Source organism: Xiphias gladius, chromosome 2, assembly GCF_016859285.1.
Source record: "Xiphias gladius isolate SHS-SW01 ecotype Sanya breed wild chromosome 2, ASM1685928v1, whole genome shotgun sequence".
In the NCBI taxonomy this organism is placed as follows: domain Eukaryota; kingdom Metazoa; phylum Chordata; class Actinopteri; order Istiophoriformes; family Xiphiidae; genus Xiphias; species Xiphias gladius.
The window spans coordinates 17,323,779-17,351,683 of NC_053401.1; the positions used below are offsets into that span (position 1 = coordinate 17,323,779).

Genomic DNA, 27,905 nt, shown 5'->3' on the forward strand with positions numbered 1-27,905 from the left:
CAAAGTGGAAAAACACCTCCTTTATTTGCAAATCTGAATATGACCGCCAAGGCGATTGACAGTTTACAGCTTCCAGTGTGTCAGACCCCTGCTGTTTGCCTTCAGCAGCAAACAAACCATAAATACATCAAATACTGATAATGTACTGTGGTGAAAATGGCACCGCTATAATAAAAGTGAAAGTGTAGACACATGTGAACACACAAAAAAACAAGGTTGGATTGCAGTGTCCGAGGTGATGGACTCACTTGTATATAGTTTGAAGTGGAAGTGAATATATAGTAACTTCTTACTTTTTTAATGGGAATTACATTCTTAAACTGAACAAAAAAATTAAAAAAATAAAAGTTGAAAAAAATTCAGGAGAGGGTTTTAACATCAAGTCAGACATCTTAAAATGTTGGATGACACAATCCCTCCAGCATCAGCAACAGTGGAAAAAAAAACAAACCCTTTTTACAGCTATTTACAGCTTGCACCAAGTTATTGGCACAGTGCCTGTGTTGACCAACATCAGCTTTAAAAAGCAAATCAGCATCTGTCCAGTTTTATTCTTGTTACCAGTATTTGGCTGAATGAGGAGTTGGCACTTTTGTTATATTTCTTTTCAAGGAGAAAGTATACATTGAATATTTTCTGCCTGCTTTGCACCTTGACTCATAAAAATACATCATTGTGACAGCCAGTAAAAGTGAGGCATGTTTATTTGTACTGGCTTTGGAAAATAACTTTGGTGTAGGTAAAGGATTATTCCACAATTCCATTAAACCTGAGTGTTATTTTAGTAGTTTTTGCATCACCCCTATCAGCAATAGTTATATTGGACAGTCCAACAGGGCAAGAAATCTAAGCAGTCAGACAATCAGCCAGGTTTTAAACAACCGTATTTGGAAGAGGAAACGAAGGCGAACAGTAAACTTATTACCCAGCCTATCCGTGTCAGCCTCGCAGTTTACAGACCAGGGGACAAAGCTCCGATTTGCAACATGACATTATTTTCCTTCACTTTAAAGTGATACTATGACTTTTTCTGAACAGCAGCCACTGTGACCACAAGTGGTAATCACAGGATGATGAATCTTTTACTTTAATTTCCCAAGAATATCTTAGTTCAGTTGCTTTACAGACATCCTCACTAGGTGACCTGACTTAGTGTGAATGAGGGAATGGAATGTATTTGATGATTTAAACATAATTTAAAAGTTAAAAGTGAGAGCTGAGGGTGAGTGAAATGGAACAACAAACTTGTCTTCTGCTGAGCAACAATTGTTTACTTTTACTTTCATAATAAAACCATTACATTTCTATCCATGACATGTTAAAATGTAGTTTAACAGCAGCACAAATAGTATAGAAAAGTAATGAAGTAAGTAAAGTGACTCAAAAATGTCAGGTTGCAAAACAATATCTATCTAAAGTTTGATTAGCTACCATTAGCTAGTGGTCATAGTGTATTGTATCGAGCAACGGTATATTTTATTTCTTATGAATTCACCTTCTAGTTTGTAAAAGGAAATTGTGTTTCTATTTTCAAAAGTTAAATAGTCTTTCTTTGACTGACATGTTTCAATCAGATCCAACACCATATTTGAAACCCATTCATTGGCATGCAAGACTGCTGTTGGACTTGCAAAGTTATTTGCAATTTGCAAGTGACAATAATTTGTGAAACATGGTGCTTCCATTTGCAATCTTTGTGTAAGCAGTGCTCACAAATTGCTTACTGTACTAACAATAGGTGTGCCCACACAGTTTTCCTATGTGGTGTGGGATTATTATCGACATTTCAGGTGGGCTCACTTTCAGTTTTACCACCAATAAAGTTGTTAACATAAGCTGGATAAACTGTTGGTTTTTTTTTTTACCTACGATCTCTGATCTCCTGACTGCTCACGTTTCATGCCCTGTCAGACTTTTTTGCAGCAATGCTAAGATCTCAGCAATTAACTTGATGAATACAGTAACTACAGTAAATACAATAACTGATATTTAAATGCCCCATTGTGAAACTTAAAGGATAATTCTGGTTTACTACATTTTTTAAATAATTCTGAGCTGTTTCCTCCATTATTGAAGGCCAGTGATGACAGAAGTAGAGACTAGGCTGCAATCAACGACTATTTTCATTATCGATAGCTATTATTTTCTCCATAAATTGGTTTGGTTCATAATGTAGTAAAAAAGTAAAAATTCGCAATATTCAAATGTCTTGTTTTGTCCCGTCATGAGTCCAAAACCCAAAGATATGCAGTTTAATATCATAGATGACCAATAAAAACAACAAATACTTGCCTTTGAAGCTGGAGGCTGTGAATTTTTGCTTAAAAAATGATTTAAATGATTAATCAATTATTAAACAAGTTTCCAATTAATTTTGTGTTGATTGACTAATTGATTAAACAACTAATTGTTTCAGCCTTACTTAAGACTTTTGTTTTTCCAAATGATAAGATGAGAGCTGGAGCATTTTCTTTTGACTGCTGCGTAATCATTTTGTAATCACATGAAAACAACTTTAAGCCAATGTCACATATCAAGACAAAATAAACTTGTGATATGTCCCTATAGTCAATGTGTGGCATTTTGGATTAAAACCCTTCATCTGTATTATTTCTATAGACCCAACTGCCTTAAGCTGTGTCTTTATGGTCAAGTTCCATCTTTTATGAAAAAGTTTAGGACTCAGTTGTACCAGTGCGGCCACTGACAGTTTCCTCATATCCCAAACACACTAGTAGAAAATCACCAGGAAGCTTTTAAGTATCCTGAGGTCATCTACCTAACTTAGTTACTCTGGAACTGCTGACGTTGTTGTTACCTCTCTCATCTTCTTCTTGGGTCTCCAGAGCCAAATGATAACACAAAGTGATCAGTTGATCAGATCCCCTGGCTCTTCCCCAAATGTAGAAGTACTGTTGTGCCTATACTATTTTGGGGAATTCAAACATTAAGCTTTCAAGGTCACTGTGTCTGATTTTATTGGTTTGTTCATCCTCAAATTGTTTGAATTTTTATCCTTATTTCTATTTCATAACAAGATGCAGAAGAAATACATCAAACAGAGCAGGTCAGCAGCATTAATGTGGTGGCTTGGTTGCTCTATAGGATACATTTCTATGTGAGAAAGTTTTCTCTGGCTACAGGAGCATGATCCCAGGGTCAGGAGTGTAAGATGAGTAGGCAGGACTGGCATGGAGCAAGAAGTGTGGATTCTTTTGTTTGTTTGGGTTGGAACTAGTCAGGTCCTGTCACCGCCTCCTTGTTTTTCTTCTCCTCCTTTGTCCCTGGTTGTGACTACAGGTGAGTGTCCTCCTCATCAGGTATGTCCTCCTTCAGCAGGTTGTCGAAGGGGACGATCCAGCTGTCGTTGTTGAACTCTCCATTCAGTGCCACCTTCTTCTCCTGCATCTCCGGCTGCACCTCCATCACATCCAGCGTGGGGTTGTCATGGTAACCGTTCTCCACCGTATGCAGCTCCTCCGTAAGATGTTGCTGCAGAGATAAGAGGACAAAGTCTATAAAAACTGTGTATTAATATTAAATCTGTTTGATATGATTTTAAAAAGAAATAAAATTGATATCTCAGTCAGTGAATTAGCACTGTGGTATTTCTAATGTTGTAGTTTTATATTTAAGGAATGAAATAACTGACCCGGTTTTAAAAATTTTTAACCGTGGTTTTTGAAAAATGTGATTTCTTGAAGTAAATGCCGTAATGTGATGTAGCAGGATATGGAGTGAAAGACGGGACATTATTCTAAACTGCAAACAAAAATAATATCAGTTATGGAGAGGAAAGCTGTTAGATTTGAAAGGAGATAGTTTTTATTTGCCTGTATAAGATAAGGTCACTATTAAAGCTTCACCGTTCTCCATTTCAAGGGCTCTTTAAAAAAGATTTTAATGTCATTAAAGGATAATGTTTGCAATGCTGAACGCACAACTTTCTGAAAGTAAGTAATGTGTTTAATTTTTTAACTAGTGTGTTTAATCTCAATGTCATTTCAGAAACTCTCTCTAAGGTTTTGTGGCCTTGCAAACATAATAAAACAAAGTAACTATGGACCTTCAGCCCTTAGCTTCACACTTTTAAATCCTATTTTTCTCTTCCAAAGTTTCACGTTATATGTTGCAGTGTTAAGGCAACAATGTCACTTAGATTCAAGTCAATCTTGACTGATTCTCATCGTATTTATGAAGTTTCGATTGTTTAACTTTTATACAGTTCATAGTTCAAAATGATACAAATGATTCCAACAATTATGCTGGCAAGGATTTGTAATGTGTAACACATATTCTAACAGCTCATTGTAAAGAAAACTAAGTAGTAAGATGGACAAAAGTATAGATCAGAAGTTTTTTTTTGGATCCTTTAGCAGTTGTGATGAAGACAATGTCATAATGACATGCTCAACATGATAATGATAATATACTGATGATTAGCAGGTATAATGTTAACCATGTTCACCATCTTAGTTTAGCATGTTAGCATGCTGTTATTAATGTTTGCTTATTAGATATTTGCTCATAAACCAAAGTATTGGACAATTTAAAATGTCGACCTGATGATGGCACCAGAGAAAAAGTGAAAGGGTCACCAAAGTTATTTAAATTCATTCTTTAAGGAAACAAGTTTGAAGATATGCCATTGGATAAGTAAAAAATATGACCAGCATAAGGATTTATCTTCTGGGGAACATGTTGAGACATTTCAGTCTGGACCAAAGTGGTGGGCCAACTGACTAACCACAAGCATGGATAAAAATATGAATTATAATCTGTAAGAACCAACCACTGGATGGTACTGGGGAACACTTCATCTCCACAGGCCAAATGAAAAAAGAACTGCAAAGAATCTGACATAGAAAACTTTCATCCTGAACACTTTTGTCCTCAAAGTGTTCTCTGTCTTTTCATCCTGAAAGGGTTCTCTGCCACTTTGCTCTGTCTGAGCACTGACCTGGTTCTCGTTGTATGGCTTGCGGTGGTGGGAGGCACAGACGGCAAGGATGACGATCATGATGAGCAGAGCTCCACAGGAGGCCAGGATGGCTATCAGGGTTTTATTATCTGTAGCTTTCTTCAAGTTGAAAACACAACAAGAGAATTAGTTCTTTTCATATTCTAGTGTTTGTTAGTGTCCTGCTGCACCTTTTAAAATACTCAAGAGCACAAACCCTAGAGGTATTAACAAATACTGAACATAACATCCATATATCAACCCTTACCTTGTTAATTTCTTCATAATACTGGGTTGCAAGGCTCGTTTTCACTGTGAGCAAAATTTGAGTTTATTTGTTTGCAGAAAGTTTTTAGAAAATTAATTTATACTGACAAATATGATTTTAATAAACGGAAGAGGGTGCTTTACCTTTGCCATTTATCTCCACATAGTCAAACTGTACTTTGCCCTTGTGCTGCCTCCATGTCAGGGTGCAGTTTCCATCTTGCAAATTTGCCATCAACCGCCTGCACACCTCCACCAGTTCTTTGTCTTTCTCTTTCTGAAGGTAAAACAATCACACATCATAGATCAAAATCTATGTACACGATAAATCCATCAATGTCACATCACATATCTTACTTTTCCATAAATAATTCATGAGATGATAAGCCATCATCAAGCCTCTACTTTACTGTCAGGAAGTGTGGACAGGAAGGTCAAAGGAGACAGCTGAGTTCATATCTTCCTGTGCTGTAATGTGAGGACTATTTCTGGTGTATTATGGGGGGAATAGCTTCATAAGCACTCAGAGAGAAAGGGTGAGTATATGAAAGAGGTGTGGGAACGAAGGAAACTAGTGAAAGGCAGGAAGGGTTCCTACTAAGACACTTTTTCCACCCAGTGCCTGGAATCCTTTTTTATAGCGGACTTCACTGCTTCCTGTGCTGTTACTGGAAACAAAGAGTCTGGATGGCTCAGAGATCCACCCACAGCCCCCACCTGTCGTGGAGGTGCTCATGTTTTTTTCACAGTTGTTAATTTTGAAAATTTTGACTCTTAATGTGCTTTTATGTCATAGACTAGTTTATAGAGGTTGATTTTTCATAAAAACTATAAGGTGATAAATATAATGCACAGGGCTTTCATATATCAATCCTGTACACACATATAAACATTTTTTATTAAATCTTAGAAGGTCAACTGGGAAATAATTTAGAGAAATTTTTTTTTTTTTTTTTTTTTTTTTTTTTTTTTACAAACAAAAGACATTTAAAAGAATAGTTTGGGTAATGACATTCACCTTTGTTTCACTTCTAAACACAAACTGATTTGTGGGTAGAATTTTCAGCGGCGGATTAATCCACATTTGATGCTCTAGGGAGTATTTTGGGCAGCAAGACGGTGTATGCGGGACTAAGTCAAAATAAACTACTGTGTGTGTGTTCATGGTAATGAAGGAACATGTCACCTAGTTCAACAGTGTGGCTCACTAATGTGTTTTTAATTGTTTATGGATAACAATGGAGCTCTATGGCTCAGAGGAATAAGATATTTAAGGCTTTGATTCACACACAGTACTTGTTAGTAGGAGACATGTTGCCTCCATGGATATGACAATAGCATACATTTGATGAGAGTCTGAGCAGAAACTTTCTTTATTATCACATGTATTGTTCATGTGAATATAAACTGTCTAAAACAGATTTAAAGATACTCAACTTCAACTCAAAATAAAGTAAATCTTACCTCGTGTCTGCTGTTTAGAGAATACTGCAGAAAAAAATCAGAAAATAAGTTAGTGAAAGAGTCAATGACCCTGCAGTCATGTAAAATGTATGAGTCATTTCTGTAATATGTTAATACAATGTAAAGGCAAGTAAACATACTGACTCTATCTGCTCCCCTTTGTTACAGTGTGTCTTACCTGCAACATCTTTAGCTGAGGTTCTCTGGTAGTGGTGGAGGTGGTGGTTTGCAGGAACATGGTTTTAGTTAGGTTGTCAGGTACAAGAGATACTGTTTCGGTCTGAGTGGGGGCGGTGCTGGTAGTTCCTGGGTTCCAATTTGGCTCTGGGCCTCCTGATGCTGTCTGTTCATTTCTTGTAACAGCCACAGTTGTTTTCTCTGTATCTTCAACCAGAAGTAACACAGCAACAGTAAACATAATGTCTCCAGATAATGATACAGCCCCTTCTGAGCCAAATACTGACAGCTGTATCCCTTTTTAAGATGTGTGGTTACAGCCCACTTGGGTCAGTTGAGTGGATTTTTGCTGGAAAGCAATAATGAAATACACCTTGATCTTGATCTCAGTGGGACTACTTGATTAAAAGTTAACTTACAATAATTTGTGTATCAGATACTAACCCCCGTAGCCCCCTGTAGGAGCCCTGGTTAAACAAGAAACTGAGTGTTTTGGTTTTTTACAGAGTTACATAGATGTGCAACTCTGACCAACAAAATAATGTCAGTGATTGGAATGAAAGAGTTGCAGTTCCAGCAGTAGCTTGAAGCTTAACTATAAAGTCTGCTGTCCAAACTCTGTAACCGCTGTCTTCATTTGACTTGGTTTTCCTTTGTATACACAATCCAGACCGTAAGTGTTTGGACAGTTACACAATTTTTGTTCTTCAGGCTTCGAGCTTCAGCACATTCAATTTGAAATAAGATAATTGATACTATATTAACTATGGCTCAGAGCTGACTTAGAGTTGTGAGTTTCCATTTAGACTGAGGTGGAGTTGTCTGTCAATATGAGGAGTAAAGAGGTTAGGAAGCATATAACTGCAAGGCGGTAAGTCTAGTTTTTTGCAAGATTTGAGTCAGTCAGCTGTTTGGGGTGAGTTACGGCCTTCATAAGGTTCTCATCAGGTCAGTCAGTGTTATTTCATGTTGGAATATGGGGAATTCACAGGACAACTTACATCCTTCGCTCATCTTGGAAGAGATGGTGGTGTGAGTCATGGACTGTTGTCCTGCTGTGGCATCTGTTGAGACCTTTGTAATGTTGGATGTCTCCACATGATGAGGATTTCCTGTTAGCATGACAGGCAGTTCAGTCCCGGAGGTTTTAGTGGGTAGAGAGGCTTCAGGTGTCTGTACGTTGCCAGAATTGGGGGATACCACTGAACTTCCGCCACTGTCAGCTGTTGCAGTTGTTGCAGCTGTTTCAACTGTTGCAGCTGCTGTAGCTGTTGTAGCTGTTGCAACTGGGACTGTGAACTTCAGGGGGATGAATGTAGCAGCAGGATTGATAACACTCGTCAAAATAGGAGGGGCACTAGAGATGCTAATTTGAGTTGATGATGGATTGTTTATGATGATTGCTTGTGTTTGGGTGGGGACATGGGGGTCTGCAGTCATGTCTGTAGCAGTCATTTCTGCTGTGGTGACCGCAGTAGTTGACTGTGTTAGTGTATGTCCCTGCGTAGGATCAGCAACACCACCAAGTGGAGCTACGTCTAACTTGGGTTTACCATTAACAGTTTGCTCAGTCCCAGATGGGCTACCCCCACTGGTAGCCAATAGCCCAGCTGTGACAGAAGGAATAGCCACAGAAGTGACATCTGGACAGACACTGTGAAACAGGAAGCCTAAGGAGGAAAAAAAATAAAGATTACCTAGAGCACACTGCTAAATGGGAAGCATGAAAAAAAAACAATCTGTGGCAAAGACAGCATCGTATTTACTTCCATCTGTATGAACTAGTCTTTTTATTGGTCACTTCGGGGCAGTGCAGAAAGCTGAAAACATAAAATCAACAATTATTAAATCTATAGAGGAGCAGCTACCTATTTACAAATCCAGCAGTTACAGAGCAATATGATCATTCATGTGGAGTGGTGTTTGTGTCCACCTGATGAATTTAAGTCCAATATGCACTCTCTTTTAGCTCTTTTTTGGTCTCTACCAACTTCTGAGGGAAATATCTGGCTCTTTAGCATCTAAAGGCTCCACTATGTTCACCAGCTAGTCTCCAACTCAGTCTGTCTGCTGTTTGTTGTTGAGTAGGTAGTTGATAGTGGCTTTTTACAGCTTTTCCACTGAAAATAGCTGCCTGCTGTTGCTGGAAATAACTCTGGAAATAAGGCTAATGAGAGACAGCTTTACTGAACTAAAACAGTAAAGCTGTGGGCTGAAAAACCCGAACAAGGAGCTGAAAGACACTAAAACCCTCTGTAGAGCTGAGTGGAACTGTAGAGTTGGTGATATTTCTCTGTGTTTGTCACTATGGATGACACCTTCACATTACACATAGTCATTTGATCCTTTGTTAATATATATATATTTTTTTTTTTTTTTTTTTTTATATATATATATTTTTTAGGTGCTATAATTAGTACAAAGTAGGCAGTGTAGGTTGATTTGACAGATTACAGGTGGTACTGTGTGTGTGTGTGTGTGTGTGTGTGTGTGTGTGTGTCTGTGTGTCTGTGTGTCTGTGTGTGTGTGTGTGTGTGTGTGTGTGTGTGTGTGTGTGTGTGTGTGTGTGTGTGTATGTGTGGGTGTGTGTGTGTGTGTGGGTGTATGTCTGTGTGGGTGGGTGTGTTTGTGTTTCTGGAGGCTTTGTGGTGAGGAATGTGTGGGTGAGGTAAAAATGGTCATGGTACTGATAGCAGCAGGATCAGTGGGTGCTGTCGCCCACAAAGAAACAGATGTGTTAGTGACAGCTCAGGTCAGCAGGGATCACATGTGGGGGAGCCAAGAGAGACAGCCAGGGGGATGGAGAAAATAAGAAATGGTCTTAAAGACATCTCTGAAGAAATGATAAAATACTGTTAGTTAAGTGTGTTTATCAGGAAAGATTTGATCACTACAAACACTAACTGTATCATTCGGCAGGCATACATCATCTTTGGAAAAATACACTGAACTCCAACCTGTGAACTCAGCTAAATTCATCTCATATGATGTAATGCTGAAAATCTTTCTCAAATTTCTGGATCCATTTCTACATAGAAGCAGAAAACACCCCAGAATTCAAACGCAGCCATGTTATGCATTAGATGAACAACTTTTATTAGTCTTACTGAAAATACTCTCATTGGTGAACACAAGTTCCTAGATCTCTGTGGGGTTTCCATAAGTCATTCTGGTAAACTCTGGAACTCTAAAGAAGTAAAGGATCAGACAGAGAGAATATAACTACAAAAGTATTTATATCTGCTGTGTACATTAGATTCTGAAGAAAAGACCTTCAGGAAGCAAATTTTACATGCTGTCAAAAAGCCCCCCAGAACAACAAGCAGCACATGTACTATAGATCAGAACACTCCGCTCAACCAAAGTGACTCCTTTGAGTGGAGAACAGACAGTCTTACGCTCTTAGTAAGAGTGTTCAGAGCAGAGGACTGAGGACTGATAAAAGATGTGTCTGTGCTAAACAGAGACAGGACAGGCTCAGCTCCACCAGCCTCCACTTGACCAGAACAGACTCTTATCTGCTAAATCCTAAGACTGTCCAACAGCTTGTGACAATAAGCTGGAAGGGAAACTGATAAAGGTTTGAGGGACATTTTTGTCTGTTATTTAAAATGTGAAAATTTGATTTTTTTGTCTCAGGCTTTTCAATGTATGTGGGAAATCAGATAAAGAATTGTGTTGTATAAAAGGGTGTTTTTTTCAGACTTTCAGACTGCTGAAAAGATCCCTCTTTCTCTTGCTGATCACAGAATTTTCTGTCATGTTTGTAGGCTTTCATATTCTACTCTGAATTTCTGATGTAGCTGAAGTCAAGAGGGAGAAATCAGAAAAATGTGAATCAACACTCATACTTTAAATGTAAAAGCTTAAATGTTGCTATCTGACCAAAACTAATATTTGAGAGGGAAACCTTCTCATTTCTCCCACATGACTAGAACACATCACACTAATTGCTTTGATGATGTGCATTTTTTACATTTTAGATGGTTTTAAAGGGGAGCTTTGAAAATGAAATAATTTGGAATATTTTGAAATACATGTTTAATAATAATTGTATTACTGCTGTTTGTGCACTTTATAACCCATTTATAGGTATAAAAACACATACTGTATACTTTAAAATCTCTTTCAGACTTAAGCAATAGTTGAACTGTCATAGTGAAAATTATGTCTGTCTCTGTCTTGATACAGTCATACAGAATTCAAATTAATCTAATTATTCATCAAAAGAGCAGGCATTATGAATTATTTCTCACAAGTGAGTTTTAAGCCAAGCTGATTGTTATTATTTTTGGCCTAGAAGTTAGAAAACAAAACAAAAAAAAAACGCTTTCACACTCACATTCAAGATTCTAAAATAACATGATATAATCTGGAAAAAATAGATGAAATTATGTGGTAAATTATAAAGTATGTGAGTTGTAATACATCAGCTCCAACATGCTAAAACACCATTAAGGTCATCTCAGGAAGTGTTATATAACATAAATTTGATTTGGAATCACATTTGTCACCACGCATACATGATGAAAATCCAGTGGCTGTGTGTAGATGTAATGTAGATGTGTGGAGGCCAGAAAATGCAATGGGGGGTAAGGCCATTGTTTTCTAGCTGTGGAGTCAGGCAACGATTGTTCACAGGGCACTGGAAAAGGGCTGTGGTCGTGGGTGTGGTGCTTCCAAGTTTATTGTGTACAGCATCCTGTCCTGCTCACTATAAATAGAGAAAGAGAGGAAGATGAAGTGCTGTGGCTGAAGCTTACAGAAAGAAGTTATGGTTACAGGTTGTTGCACTGCCCCCAAATGGCCAAAAAAATCTGTTAACTCAGGTTTAATTGAAATTTTAAGTGAGTTTGAATTAATTGAAATTTTAAATAAGAATTGTAATTCTTATTTTTTCTTCTTCTATTCAGCTAATGAAAACTAAAATAACAACAAAAAGTTGTTATTTGAAAGTAACTGCATTCTAATTAAAAAACTGAACTAGTAAAACAATAAACTGGTACAAGTTGATAATTGAGACGTTGATGAGTTCAGAAGTTACTTCTAAAAAAGTAATCAGAGTATTTCCAGTACTGCATGATACTCCCAGATATACAGTGTCAAATAATAGTGCCACCTGTCACAGAGCAGGATTAGTGAGTTAGTTAGAGAGACTTTATCTGGCTAACTCTCCAACCCCTGCTTTGTGAGAAACCTCTGCTGACTTATTCTACAACTTTACCACCCTCTGACCTCAGTCTGCCATCTGCCTCCATCAGTTTGTATGTGGAGAACTCATTGCTGCCAGCTGACTGTACTTGTGTAAACACTGTAATATGGTCCTGTTGTTATTCTGTTTGCCTCTTAATGTGACATGTTCCAGCAGACTGTGTGAGGGTCAGACAACAGAAGGTATGAGAACCGACCTACTGTCCTTTCCCTGGCTCCTCTTTCTAATTCTTGGCTCACTGCAGTGGCAGGAAACAGCTCTGTTCATTTGGGCCTTTGTTCAACTTGTAATATGCATTAACCAAGCACTCTATTAGGAACCCCATGCTAATACCAGGTAGGGCCTCCTTTTGCTCTAAACAGCGTCGGTTCTTTGTGGCATGGATTCCACGAGATGCTGAAACAGTTCTTTGAGATTTTGGTCCACGTTGAAATGATTGCATATTATTATTCCTACAGAGTTGTTCATGATGCCATTCTCCCATTCTACCACATCCCAGAGGTGATCTATTGGATTCAGACCCTTTGACTGGGGAGGCCATTGAAGTACACTGAACCCATTGTCATGTTCATGAAACCAGTTTGACTTCCGCTTTGTGACATGGCAGCATTATCATGCTGGAAGTAGCCTTTAGAAGACAGATAAATTGTTGCCATAAAGGGATGCACATGGTGGGCAACAATACTCAGTTAGGCTGTGGCATTCAGACCAAGATGGATTGGTATTACGGGGCCCAAAGTGTGCCAAGAGAACATTCTGCACATGATTACACCAGCCTGGACTGTTGACACAAGGCAGGTTGGGTCCATGGATTCTTGCTGTTGATGCCAAATTATGACCCTACCATCAGCATGCCTCAGCAGAAATTCAGATTCATCAGAACAGGCTACCTTTTTCCAGTCTCCAACTGTTCAGTTTTGGTGAGCCTATGCCCACTGCAGCCTCAGATTTCTGTTCTTGAGTGACAAGAGTGGAACCTGACGTGGTCTTCATCTGTTGTAGCCCATCCGCCTCAAGCTCGGACGTGTTTTGTTTTCTGAGATGCATTTCTGCTCACCACAGTTGTCAAGTGTGCTTATCTGAGTTACCGTAGCCTAGCCTTCTAATCAGCTCCAACCGTCTGGCATCACATTTTTCCCCCATTCTGATGTTTGATGTGAACATTATCTGAAGCTCCCGACCTGTATCAGCATAATTTATGCATTGCACTTCTGTGACATGATTGGCTGTTTGGATAATTGCATGAATAAGCAGGTGCTTATCCATGCAATTAAGTGCTCGGTGGGTGTAAGTTGGTATTCTGCCAGTTGTTTCTACTGTTCTCACTGGGTTTAGGTATACATCCTCATTCAAGCCAATGTGAAGATTGTCCTCTGTGTTTGACTGATCTTATTTATGCCCCAGGATTGACGTCAGTTCTGAGACCGGCTCCATATTTATTTGTATTGGCAGGAGCGTAACAAAATGTGGTACTTAACATACATATTTTTGTGTGAAATGCCACATATCACCTGTCAATCAAACAACATATGTGGGACTGTGGCATCCCTTTCTTTGGCCTTAATGTTAATGTTTAAATTCCCTCTCTTCTTTGTCTGCTGCCCATGTGTAGGTCAAAAACTAGTGAGTAATTATGAAATTAGCATTTAATTAGGAAATGCCAGGATGTTGACAGGAACAGTATTTACAAATCAAAAACTGGTAACCATGGTACAGTAAGGATAAAACTTCCATCTGACATGAACCCAGAATAATCATTAATTCTTCTCCGTTTTATTGCAACATTATCAGAAACCTGAAACAAAATGGCAGAAAATAATTTTTAGCTGAGGAAGCCCAAATAGCCCTATCACACATTTCTTTGGTTAGAAGGTTAAGTGTAAACCAAGGGGGGGAAATTAGTTTCACTTAAAGCTGCACTAATCAATATTTCTATAATTACAATGGGTCACATGACTGTGAGTAATGTGAAAAGAGTCACTGATAGTGGCAAACACAAAGAGAATCATCATCCATTCTGCAGTGTCCCTCAGTTCTACGGAGTTTTAGCGTCTCTCAGCGCCTTGTTCTGATTTTAAAGCCCACAACTTTCCTGTTCTGGTTCAGTCTCACAGCCCTCATCAGTCTTATTTAAATAACCCATTGTACACCACCTGCTCCTCAGCAAACAGTAGATGACTTTATGAGTTTACTTTCTTCTATCACTCTTTTGCTACTGTTGCACTATGTTTTAGCATTTTTCGTTATCCGGTAAGCTAAAATGACTGACCTTCAACAAAATAGAATCCAGTATGATAATCCAGTAGGCAAATAATTTTTTGAGAAAATGATAAATTAGTGGACAAAATAATTAAACTATGGATGTAATTGATGACAGGTGCTCTCTGTCTTCTTGCCCTGCCTACAGGGGGTCCCACTGTTTGGTGTGAGCACCACCATCCATACACATTAAAGGAGAATGAATTGTCTTCTTTCCCGGACTGCCATATAGTAAATAAATGCCCCAAGGAACAAGGCCCCCCACAAACTGAATCATGGAGAGAATAAGAAAGAAAAGAAAGGGGGACAGAAGGGATAGCTGACTATTTACACTTTATCTATCCATACAGGACTTCGAGGGAAGTGCAAAGCCAAAACACTAATACACACAACTACATATTCTGGCAAATGTTGTCAAAACCAGAACCTGGCTTTTTATCATCTGTTTTACCATACAAAAATATTATGCCAGAGAAATTATGTAATTTTGCAGGAATGCAAAACAGGGGTAAAAACCAAACTGCACTCTAGTTAGTTAAGGCTAGCAGGAATTCAGTCACTTCTAAACTTAGCTAATTTACAGACTTTTTCTGTTTCAATGCTCTTTAGTAACTGAGTTGTTGGACCACATAAATAACCCACGATCTAATGCTAATGATAATGAAGGAAAAAGTAACACAAGAAAAACTAGTCCTGCGAAATGCCAAGTAGTCTAGCTTAGATGCCCATTGGATTGTCCAAACAGAGATTGTCCAAAAATGGGTGGTGGGGGTGACAATAATTTTTGAAAGGCAAAAAGTTAAGGTTTTACAACCTTTATAGCCTAGCTGTTATGCACTTTTTTTTCCAAGTAGCCTTCAAACCCTTTTTTTTAGCTTTACTGTTTACATCACAAAACTCCCTGCAAAAGCACTAGTTTGGTTTTTTTGTTTATGTACAAATTAACCAAACACTATACAACATATTAGCAAACTTTGTAGAGAGCAAGGCTAACTTTTTCCCACTGCTAAGCTAAGCTTACAGCCTCCTGGTTCTAGCTCACTTAACACACAGACATGTGAGTGGTATTCATCTTCTCATCTGACTGTAAGCTCTTAATGCAAGAAAGTGAAAAAACATAATTTCCAAAATGTCACACTATTCCTTTAAGATTTTTCTAAACTGTAACTAAGAGTTGTAGACAAAAGTAAACCAAAGTATGTGTGCGCATACTTCTGGCCTTATAGGGTACAACACACCTCAGGTTTCGGTATACAGAAGTTTTACCCTGTCACATCATAAAAGCTACGCGGGTTGGACAAGGTAACTGGAACACCTGACAATATCATGTAATCGACTACAACTGCCCAAATGATATTTGTTGAGACTCAGAAATGTAACATAAACCTCACAAAGGCAGTAATTTTTCTAGGAATATTGTATTCGGTTTGCATTATAATGTCACATATTTGTATTTGTTACTAAGTGTCATAGCACGATTTGTGTGTGTGTATGTGCATGGCCGCCAGTTATCCATCCAGCTTGCTAGGCACTCTGACCACAGACTTATATGCATCTGAGCGTGAAAACATGCACTGTGCGCACTAAATGGAAGAGAGTAAATATATAAATGTAGCTGTCACTCCAAAACACCAGCAGGACAAAGCAGCCCCGTTACTTTGATGACACCCCACACAAAAGCCATCGTAGTACCATGTGCGGCCATACACGCCTGGGCTACTCCCTCACTGCAGACCCCTGTTACAGCCGGGGTTCTTATAGGGGTTCAGCTGCCCCCATCCCTATCCCACTGAGGGCGGTAATTCAACTCTCTGTGGGACTGAGGGTGGTTGTTGGGATAGGAGGTCGGGGGGGGGGGATTATTGCTTGCTACTACGGAAAAATCGATTTTGTTATTTTTGTGACGTATGTGTGTATAAATTTCAGTTGTTACTCTTACATAAATCATATATAAATACAGATATGTGCAGAACTAATGAAAAAGGGCTGCCTACAGTCTTTTTTTTCTTCTTTATCTTCTCCTGTTCTCCTTGATTGGTTGACACCGCACGCCGAAAATAATTGGATCTGAAAATTTTACACTCAAGGAATGTTGCCAGATTGGGTGAATTTCCACTCAGTTGGGCTTTAGGACAGATTATGTTGATAAAAATGAGCTTGGGTGGGTTGACAAAATTTTAGCCTGGTTTGTCATATCTTGGATGTTTTCTTATTTTTTTTAATATACATGACGATTTTGAACCAACCTGCACCTACCACTGCAAAGGCTGGTAGGTGCATCTGATTGACCAAGCTGGTCAAGCAAAACGTGCCCACTAGATTCTAGCTGTCAGTAGTAGCAACAATGGCTATAATATAGATGAACAATTTGCTGAAAATAGTATTGATTCACTGCTCAAAAATCCATTCAGCCTGAGGAAGTTATCAGAAAAGCTCACAGTGAAAAATCTGGGACCAGACCAGCTGAAGGACTTGAATATTAAACAGCCTTCTGGACATGATCGAGGGAAGTGCTACATTCTGAGATTTGCTGGTGAGTGGTATCAATGGAAACCGTGACTTTCTGTATGTACTAAAAGGCATTATCTTTTTTGTTTCCCATGCCTGCTGTTTTGGACGTCCACATCTAACAAAGTTTGGACAGAAAAGGTCAGCTATTCCACATACACAGTCTAGGTTCATACAGTGGAATTGTTTGGAGTAAAGCATCCGTCATCCGAATAAATCCTGAGCTCCATCAGAGCTGTCTGAAAAAAAATATTTCAGACGCTAAAAGTTTAATTCTGTTTCCCTTGGAGAGTTTCCTCTTTCCTGTCAATATATTTATAACTACAGTTTTTAGTTTTGCTGCTTACTGTAATGTCCAAAGTAAGCGGCTGCATCGCATTCTGGCTCTGTCAGGCTGCTGAATACAATTCTGACAGGTCCATGAGCCGGAATGTGAGCCGGTTTCTTTAACCCATTCCACTATATTTATTTGCTGGGCTATTCAATGCAGTGTGTGTATGTAGTCTACATTCAACCAAGGAAATGTTATTTAACAAGGAAGCATTATTATTGTAAACAAAAATAATAACAATAACAATAACAATTATTATTATTAGTATTATTATTAGTATTATTATTAGTATTATTATTATTGTTGTTGTTGTTGTTGTTGTTGTTGTTGTTATTAATCCTGCTTCCTTATTAGATAACATATACCCCCTGAAGACAGCAAAAACATACACAGATCGTTGTGGTACTGTGGTGATAATTGTAAAGTGAAAGCAGTTGTGAAGTGGCCTCCAAAAGATACTTTTTTAAAGTTTTAGAAACCATTAGCTAACAGCAGCTGCTTGTCTGCTATATTGTACGTTACATGCTCACGGACAAAATACACAGAGCTACCTACCTAGGGTTGTAGCCCCACCTTGTGGAAAAGTCATGCCAAACACACATACCTACTCTGGAAAACAGAGATGAACTGAAGAACAGGGTAGCAGGAACTTAGGATTCAACATCCCCCTAATATGCATAGGTCATTGGAACCTCCAGTCATTTAGTGAAGATTTGTAATGGCTATCATATTTAGCACATAAAAGAGTACGAAAAATTTGCATTTCAGACAAACAACCTGTTGCTTGCTCTGATCATTGCACACTACTAAATTGCACTTCACACAATTGGTAGACTCTCTTCTCTGGTTGGGCTGTGTATTTTTGCTACCTAACACTTCCCCATTACTTCAATAAACTGGGTTGGTAGTTGGTGGCAGCCTTCGAATAAATTCCACATATGTAGTCTAATATGCTCTATAGTAGGCTGAGGAAGCGCAATAATAATTTGATGAGTCCAAACCCATCACAGAATTCTTATCCAGTGTCTTTGAGACCATATAAAATTTGATTTTTTTTATTTTTTTTTTAAATTTATAGGTGTATAGGTGTGTCATTTTCCTTGTATTTGAGTGTTCTGGCCACATTTTACTTTGTTAAATTGACAAAATGATAAGTCAGACTTATAGCTGTGTTTGCATTGGAAAAAATTATACCATGCATGTGAGGTAAGGACAGTTTAAGAGGTGCTAAACAAAGACTTATAATCAAAATTTTAAAGTAGCAAAAATTAGTTAAAGTTCCTCTTTGCTACTTAGCTAAAGTAGGTAAGTAGCATCATTTAGAGATATTTAAAGTATGCTACCTCACCACTTTAGCGAACTAGCATATTCTACTCAGCAGAGTGGCTGGGTTAACTTAGTAAAAGTAGCTAAATTGAGTATTTTAGAAAGATTGGGAAATTGATAGACTATAATATTATCGTAGCTACTAAGCTAATACTAAGCTAAGCTCAGTGGTGACAGCTGTAGCATCAAAGACTAAAACTTAATCAAAACCAGCTGCCAAAATTAAAAAATTAATTGACAAATTACACTGTCAATTAAAACTTTTTTTTTTTTGCTAACATTCTATTAAAATTCTCTTTTACTTATATAAATTATTGTGTAATGTTTTTCATTAATTCAATGGTGTAAAAGTGAAATATAACTTCTTGCCTTTCTAGCTGTATATCACTTTATCCGTTTACTTAACAGATGGCATAAGGATGCTACGCCAGTAATTTAGTTGTGGACAAGGCTGATCCTGAGATGAACACCCTTACCTCCTGTAAACACCAGGTGCCACTGATTTTGATGAGGTATTAGCTTGTTCCAGAGTTGGCCAAGTCTAAATCAATGCTAAAAACACAGGCAGTATCATACTTCTGTTCTTTACAGTAAGATATCATGGCTCAACAACTCCACACTATGCAGTAAAGGCTCCTTAATTTCCATTTTGCTGAATGTCTTATTAATCTCTTCTCATTTCAATAAAATACTTGCTGATACGATAAATGTTGGAATTCTGCAGAAATACACATAGTTGTATATAAAAAAGATACCAGTAATGTAGAGAGCAGATTATTATTTAGAGTATGACTGTAAATGTAAGTTTTTCAAGATTGAAATTGTATTGTTTTTGAATTAAAGACAAATTACTGTATAATAAATAACGGAAAATTATTATTAATTTTTTTAAATAAGACAAAACAAAAAATGTAAATTAAAATAATAAACAACATGACACCAATAACACCAAAAAACATCACTGTCCAGCTTGTCCCCTCAACCCACACAAATGACCAGCTCCTACCCCCAACCTACTATGACCAACTGATGTGAAACCATTTGCATCAGTTTTCATACTGGACCCACAACACCAATCCCTCTGAACTTTCTGGAGGGTCAGGTTCCCTGCATCAGCCATACCACCAAAAAAACATCAGCTCTTGTCTTCTCTCTTCAGCAGTGTACTCTACTTTCTGAAAAAATATACAGTACTGAGCAGAAGTGTTAGGCACTTAAGATATTTCCATTCTTATTCATCACATAATTGCATCATCAGCCCCAAATTCATTCTGCAGCATGACAACAAGCCCAAACTTACAGCCAGAGTCATACAGAACTATCTTAAATAAATAAAAATCATTCCTGGCATTATTTATGAAAAGAATCCTCACTTCACTTTAAGTGAATAAAACATTTGCACAGAACTGTATATAATAAAATTGCCTAATTATCATGGATTGGCATGCAAAGACTGTAAAACATAGTGGTGGATGCTGTGTTCCAGCAGACAAGTAGGAGGAGCTGGGCTGGTGTCTGCGCTGGCGCTGCTCTCTGTCTCTTCTGGCCAGGTTTGGGCCTTGAACTTTGCAGCACAGTCCTGATGACAGCCATCTACAAGGCAGTCAGTACCTAGTTGGTGTTCCTCCTGACCTTGAAGGACAGTTGACTGGGTAGTGTGGGTGCTCTTGCAGGTGGCCTCAGGAGTGGGGTAACTGAGAATAGGGCCCAGATGACATGACCAATGACCAGTTAATGGCTGCTCAGAGGATAGAGTCCACACCTCCTGAACCCAGCCACTACCACTCTAAGAGTCTCTTAGGACCTTTGATAGTTCTTCTTGGAAACCAAGGAAGAGTGACTCATTACCGCCAGATATCCAGTGAGACCAGAGAAATCTCAGACTTCCTTAACAGCTCACTGTCCATGGTCTGGGCAGTAAAGCAATGGTGGTGCCGCCCCCTGAAGTTGATCCACCACGTCTAGCCAAACATGGTCTTTGGTGCATACAGGTATTGGAGGTTGTGTATAGCCAGGAGTATGGGCCAGGACCTGAGGCTTTGTCAGTTACAGTTCTCCACTTTGGGTATTTTCATTTTCTTGGATGAGAGGTCACCTCTGACCATGGACACAGCCAATGGCCAACCTTCTACTGACTGTGTCACTCAGTCTGGATTTCAGGCCTAAAACTACCTGGCTGCCTGACGTGTAGTAAGCCTGCCTGCTTCCACCATCATTATGTCCTATCCCATGGCTTCCATGGTCCACTTCCTGGCCTTTCTATCTTGCCAGATGTTAGGCATCTGTAAATAGATATTAATATTTTCTAAACAGAAATAAATTCTAAATTACATTTAAAGGAACATTTCATTTCTCTAATAAGATTGACAAGATTCTATAAATTGCCACATTACCATGCACAGATACGCACAAAAGCATTCTTACTGCTCTATCTCAGCAGTGATTTTCATATAGTAATTACACATGTAAATATTCACAAATACATGTGAAATTTTACATGTATCTTAGATATGTATAAATAAATTCCACTTATATTCGAATAGTGATCGCCAAAAACAGTCCCCACAAAAAGAGCAGAAAACACGTCAGAGCAGATGTGTTCGACTCAGGACAATGGCAGTGAACAGTGGCCAACTTCGGAAACAGTTCCATGTTAAGTTATGTCAATTAAGCAACAATATAATTAAGCCTACTGTACAGTAATAGCATGAAATAACAACTATCAATATAGTGATAGCAATTTTTCTGAAATAAAAAATATGGATGTGGAAAATAATGTAGCTGAGTGGTTGAGTTGTGGTTCACAGTAAATTTGAAAACTGAATACACCTGAGAGAAACAACTGATAAGGATAAACTGTTCCTATGAATATCCATAAGAAATTATGCAAAAACTTTCATATTCTGAAAAAGTAAAAGAGGTAAATAAAATAAAAATCAGTGATATCAAAAGATATCAAAACCAACATTTTTTAGGAACACCTGGAAATAATATGACATGCTGAAATACTTTTTCACAAAAATATTGGAAAAAGACAGACTAGCCAGGTAATTTTTGATCCATCTATCTATCCATCTAAAGTTAAAAGATCAGTTCACCTAATATAAAACATTTACCTGGGCAAATAAATCCAGAACTATCTGCATAGCTAGATGAAAGGTGAGTGAGAAAATGTTTTTTGTACTTTGGGTGAACGCACGCAAGGCTCAGTGTGTAGACATGCTTCATCTCTCTCTCTCTCTCTCTCTCTCTCTTTCTCTCTCTCTCTCTTTCTCTCTCTCACACACACACACACACACACACACACACACACACACACACACACACACACACACACACACACACACACACACACACACACTTTGCTCAAAGCTATGGGAGAAAGAGCCATTTTCTGTTTTCCTAAAAGCTGAGGCGTGAGGGGAGTTCACACTAAGTGACACAGCAGGCGAAAAGATGGCTGAGAAAATAAGGGGGAAAAGATGAAGGGAGGAGAGGTATGAGAAGACTCTGAATGAAGGAGAGGAAGAAGAGGAGGTGAGTGAAGGTCCACGATGGTACCAGTCACAGGTATGATTAATGGCAACCTGGGTGTGCAGTGTGGCATGCTGGGTAGAGGGAGGGAGGTAAACATTACAGTAGAGATAAAGGCGAGTAGCTCTTTATCTGCAGCATCAGACAGTGATGGAACACTTGGCTTTGCAGAGAGCAGAGGTTCCTCCCTAAAAGAAATCTGCGTCCACATGCCAGCCATGCATGGCCTTTAAAAACAAGATCCACTGCATCTGGACATGACATATGCTTTCTAAGGGTGCCTCAGACCTACAAAGGTCCTTGAATGGGTTCCAGGGAGGCTGGAAATTTGAACTACACAGTAATTTCATTCCCAAAGTGTTGAGGAGTAGGAAAACAGAATATATAAATGACTGAGAATTCAGATTCTGATGTGACTCCCTTGTTCTTAATTGTATATGTTTTGCTTATTTAACTACAGATCATACTTCTTGTCCACTATTTTCCAAAACACACCAGATATCAGAGTGATAATAAGCTGGTTTATGTTCATATCAGTATGCTTTGAAAAAGCTGAAGATTTCTTTGAGATAACTTATCCAACGCAGCAAACATTTGTAAAAGTTGTTATTGCAAGCAGGGATAATCTCTTTTGGATGAGTATTCAGCATGGCCATCAAATACTGTACTTGAACATTATTCTGAATCCAGAATAACAAAAGGAAGTGAAACATTACATTTTTTAATGGGTTGTGTTCTCCAGTCACTCCAGGTTTTAGGTAATGAGCAGGCAACTCTATAATCTTCTTTAATCAACACAACACAACGCCCAACATATAAATATTAGTAACACTTATATTGCTGTAAATGATAAATAATAACTACTGGAGTAATAATAATAAAACTTCATTCTGCAACAGCCAAGCAGACACAGAGCAACATTATCATTTACTGTGAGTTAAGTTTGTTTCCACCTGATAAATTGAAGGAAACATCTGGCTCTTTAGCTGCTAAATACGTCACTATGTTCACTACTTCTTAACTTTGTCGGTCTGCTGTTTGCTGCTGAGCAGGTAGTGGACAGTGGCTTTTTACAGCTTTTCGCCAAAAATAGCTTCCTGTTGCTGGAAACAAGACTGATAAGAACAGTGAGAGTGAACCAAAACAGTAAAGTTAGAGGCTGGAAAACCAAAACAATGAGCTAAAAAATGCTAAAATGATCTGTGCCAGAGAACAACTGTCGAGTTGGTGATAATTCTCTGTGGGTTTGTCACAATGACAGATACCTTTCACATTACACACAGTGATTTCCACATTTGTTAATATAAAAATATTAATTAGAGTAGCTTCAAGTGGTTAAACCAAAGATGTAACGTAATGAATATCTAAGGATATAAGAAGATATTGGGGGACCATTGAATGCACCAACCTTTCAAGAGTTTTTAACACTGCCATGCGACATTATCATGTGTTACACTGTCATGTGGTGATAATGTAAATTTGTGAATCCTACAAAACAACAGATAATTAAATGCTCTCTACCATAGATTATCTACCTCAAGCAAGACTCCAGTCAAGTTCTCAGATGGAACTCAACTGATATTAGTGGCAGCTTAAAGGGTAGGAAATCAGTTAAAATTATTATATGTAATGTAATTAATCAGATAAAACATGCTAATGAATCAGTATCACCCTTTTATAGGAAAAATCTCCTCAAAGGGTGTCATCTATGCAAACAGGGGTCTCTGGGTTAAAACAGCTCTATTTTGTTTTACAGGAACACTTTAAAGTTTCTCATTGAAAATCTAAATTCCATACATCACATTCACCCACACCTTTCTGCCTGTTCTTCCACCATCCAGCAGGATGGAAAACCTCCCTATGTCTCACTGGGGAGGGGAGGCTTAAGGCTGTGTCCTGCCGCCACTCCCTCCTCAGGAACTGGGATGTTGATAAAGTGTTTTCCCATCAACTGTTCTCAGTGCAGACACCAGACCAGTGTGCCAAGTCGAAAGTGTCTACCCCAGCTGCTGGTGTCTGGACAGGTCAGAAACCCCAACTGGCTGTTATCTTGTAGGAAATGGAAAGTCGTGAACCCGCAAATACAAAAGAAAGATGGACGGTGTAGGGGTTAGGAAGTCCTGGAGAGGACTGATAACTCATCATGCTGCCTTCTTCCTATAGTCCAGACTCCAAAGAATTTATTCAAGCTCTGATATTTGATGAAACAATTCAGCAGTTCAGTTTGAATATCTTGACTCTATTCTAACCAAAGTAGTCCTCTCTAAACTCAGTGACGCCTATTCCTTGTGAGTGACAAATTGTTATCATGTTTCACCTGTCATCTTTCAGGTGCTAGTTGCTGCAGTTAGCAAGAACATTGTTGGTGGTAGAAGCTCAAGTAGAAAAGTGAACTGGCATGGTCAAAACTAGCCAATGCAAAGAAAGGTTGACTGTGAAAAATGTTTAAGCATGAGTAGACTAAGAAATACATGTTGATTCTACCTGCAGAAACGAATTAGACAAATTTGTTTAATTTGCAGTTACACAAATGCCTTTGTGAGGAGTGGTGTAACACCACTACAACACCAAACATATTCATGTTGAACAATCTTGTCCCCATAAAAACCAGAAAACCCTAACTTTCAATGTTGATCACTTCCTTTAAATATTAGTCAAGCTGTCGAGGATTACTTGTGTTGAGATTACTAATGTAAAAACTCCTTTGAAAAAACAAGAAACAAGTCCTTGGTTTCCAATAGCCATGTGAAAGGACCAATGCTGCATCCTGCGTTTCACTGGTGAGCATCTTTTTTCTGACACACAGGTGGTGAGACCGAGAAGAGGTTAAAACAAACTGAAAACCTCCTTCGGCCAGACTGCTGACTGCCCCAGAGTTCTGCCTTTTCAAAAGTAATCAAGCACAGTACTCCTTCAGAGAAATCTTTCTTACTAGTAACTTAATTTAGGAAATACTCAAAAGGAACAAAAAATGCTACTCAATTACAGTCACAAAGTTACCTTAAATAGCAAAATACAGTGTACATGACTAGGTTTTCACTGTATTTGTGAAAATGGAGTTAAACATACAGACACAGATGCATGGTCACACACACAAAAATGTGTCAGGCTTATATTTTTAGAAAAACTGCTGACAGCCTTCAGACTGAGTTTTGGGGCTGTGTCACATGCTTTTTCACTAGTTCAGAAAACAAAAGCCTCCCATCTGAATCCTCCTACTGTAGTCATGAGAGAACGGCAGGTGCATAATTAAAGAAAAACTCTTTCCTCGCCTCTCAGCTAGGAAGGGAGGTCAGGGGTGCACTTCATTATTCAGCCTCCTTCTGTCTCTGGATGAAGCTCTTGGAGGACTCAGTATGTGTATGTGTATTTTGAGGGAGCGTGCATTAGGGAGTCCTCGTGGGATGGTGAGGGGTGGAGGGGTAGATGCTTCAGCTCTGAGTCCTACTTTGTCATTAGGCATGATTATGGCCACTTTTCTACAGATTTCCTACAATCCACATAGCAACAGTACGACTCTGGCTTCCCAAACAGAGAACAAACTAGGGGAGCTGTTAACTGGAGAGGATTTTACACTCCTCACTTTGTGCATAAGTTAAGGCTTTTTGCTTCTTGTGTTCTTTCTTCTTCTTAGAGCTGCGGCTTTCTGTATCAAACAGCCCCTCCCCCCCTGTTTTTCCTTTGTATATTACATGCTATTATAACATGCTCAAATTGTAGCCTGTATTGTGACATACAGTACAATATAAGGTTCTTACAGACACCCCAGTGGAATCAGGAATGCTGAGGTGAACATGAACAACAAAATCAGTGAGGCAGTGATGGTAAAATGACCAACACATTAAACAAGTTCCTCTTGATTTTAGTAAAACATTGCTTGATTTTTTTTTTTTTTTTTTTTTTTTTTTTACTTTTTAACTAAAAAAGCACTTCAGGGACTTTGGTAATTTAGGTTATATGGTGTCATCATTAAAAGTGAAAAGATAGGAAATTATTATACTGACAAGAAAATTGATGAAATACGTTAAGGTGTTTTTACACTCAACTACATTCAGTAGGGGAAGGTAACTAAAGTACTGTACTTAATCACAGTTTTGAGGTACTTCTACTTTGTTGCTACATTTTTCCGACAGTTGAAGTTACAAGTTACTTTGCAGATTAAGATTTTATATTCAAAACTCTGTGTATACTATGTATATGATGGGGATATAAAATACAATACACTGTGATAAATTAAACTACCTAACAGTAAAGAGTATTTAAAATTACTTCCACTACGACTAACTGAAACATTACAATGTTACTTACACAGAGATCATCAGCATTACAAATATAATAAAGCGATATATAAGAAGTCAGTGACTGGGGCCATTTTATATTTTCCGATTAAGTACTTTTACTCTGATACTTTAAGGACTTTCTTGATAATATTCTATACTTTTACTTAAGTAGAATTTTGAATGAAGGTCTTTTTACATTATTGTAATAGGTACAGTACTTTAACTTAAGTAAAGGATCTTAATACTCCCTCCACCACTGCATACTGCGTACTTTCACTTTTGCCAGTTTAAATCGTTACATTTAACTGCTGTAATACTTTTTACTTAAGTACAATTTAAAATACAGAACGTTTTCGTTTTACATTAAGGTACTGCTTCTTAAGTAAAACATCAGCAAACCTGACAAACGTCAGGTTATTCTAAGTCTTCTGTGCGCACCTGTTGCTGCATCACACCGCTAACGCGGCAGATGTTTGCCCTTAAACTATTACTTGTGCTTTAAAGTTATGCTGCTGCACGGAGAGACTTTGTGCTTTCACCAAAAAAGACAATGATTTAGATTTATACAGGTAAACAATTAAAACATCAGAGCTAAAAACTTCTATTTCGAGCAGAAAAAAACACAAAGACCCGCATAAACCCTCGGACACACTAGATTCCCTATGAGAAACATTACAGGTGTATATTTATTCGTGAAAATAAACTGGACTCACTGAGTGAAAGCAGTAGCCACGCGATCCTCATTGTCGCTCTTGTCCTGTTTCTGCTTGTTTCTTCTCCCAAATGCATTTATCATTAAAGCAGCGCTGCGCTACAATCCTTTACTTTGTATTAAATAGTCCTGTCACGCCTTTCTCTCTGAATTTGTATCTTAAGCAACTGATCTTGCCCAACGTATTGTTATTTTTTTCTTCTTCTTTTAATCTGAAAGCCAAAAATGCTTCTGTTTGTCTCTGCTGCTTCTTTCTCTCCTCTCTTGGCAGAGTTGGGGATTTGGGGGAAGAGTGTTTCTGCGGTTTCCTTGGCTGCACCGTTGTTGCTCAGTGTCTTTCTACCCCCCCCTCTCTCTCTCCCACAGTGGCTCGCTGCTGTATTGTGCTCAGTCAGTCCTCTCTCCTGCAGTGTGTTCAGCTTTTAGCAGCCAGTGTAGCAGACCATTCCTCCAGACCGTCCCTGCCTCCCTTATCATGAAAAAGCATGGGCAGATCCAGTATGGTCCAATCCCACAGCTCTGGACTCTCTGCTACTGGGACATTTTCAATAACAAAGGAAGCTGTGAGACAATGTGCTCCCCTGGTTAGAGTCTCTCCCAAAATGGTCCATGACTCAAGGACACTGGGTGAGTCACACCAGCACTGATGTTGTTTGATCACAGGAAAGACCTGTTTAGATTCACACAGTCAGCATGCCTTCATGTTCACAGCATTTTTACTCAAATACAGGGTAAAGTGTAACGTGGGTCTGTTGGGTGCCTTCAGAGCTTTAGACCTTAGAAAACCTGTAAGTTGGACTTCAGTCACAAAAATGAGGACTTATTTAACATGGACATGACTGCTGTAAGATTTATCTCCATAGTCTTTTTCAGAT

The 27,905-nt window shown here is 38.4% G+C and overlaps 1 protein-coding gene across 1 annotated transcript; it reads right to left on the reverse strand.

Annotated features, from left to right (window-relative positions):
• podxl (podocalyxin-like) lies at window positions 1–27,610 on the reverse strand. The gene is made up of 8 exons (XM_040150152.1): window positions 27,032–27,610; window positions 7,870–8,538; window positions 6,870–7,075; window positions 6,692–6,715; window positions 5,372–5,504; window positions 5,229–5,272; window positions 4,961–5,080; window positions 1–3,492 (listed from the first exon to the last, which is right to left on the reverse strand). Exons 1-8 carry the CDS (start codon window positions 27,105–27,107, stop codon window positions 3,295–3,297), a joined length of 1,470 nt encoding a protein of 489 aa, XP_040006086.1. The 5' UTR covers window positions 27,108–27,610; the 3' UTR covers window positions 1–3,294.
• Window positions 27,611–27,905: the final 295 nt, after the last annotated feature.

What these genes read in the sequence shown, in the direction of transcription:
- podxl (XM_040150152.1), bottom strand. Translation starts at nt 27,107, where the DNA reads ATGCATTTGGGAGAAGAAACAAGCAGAAACAGGACAAGAGCGACAATG. An exon ending in GTGGCTACTGCTTTCACTCA is followed by an intron (nt 8,539 to 27,031) that starts GTGAGTCCAGTT and finishes TTTCCTCCTTAG; the next exon opens with GCTTCCTGTTTCACAGTGTC. An exon ending in CTCAGCTAAAGATGTTGCAG is followed by an intron (nt 6,716 to 6,869) that starts GTAAGACACACT and finishes TTTTTTCTGCAG; the next exon opens with TATTCTCTAAACAGCAGACA.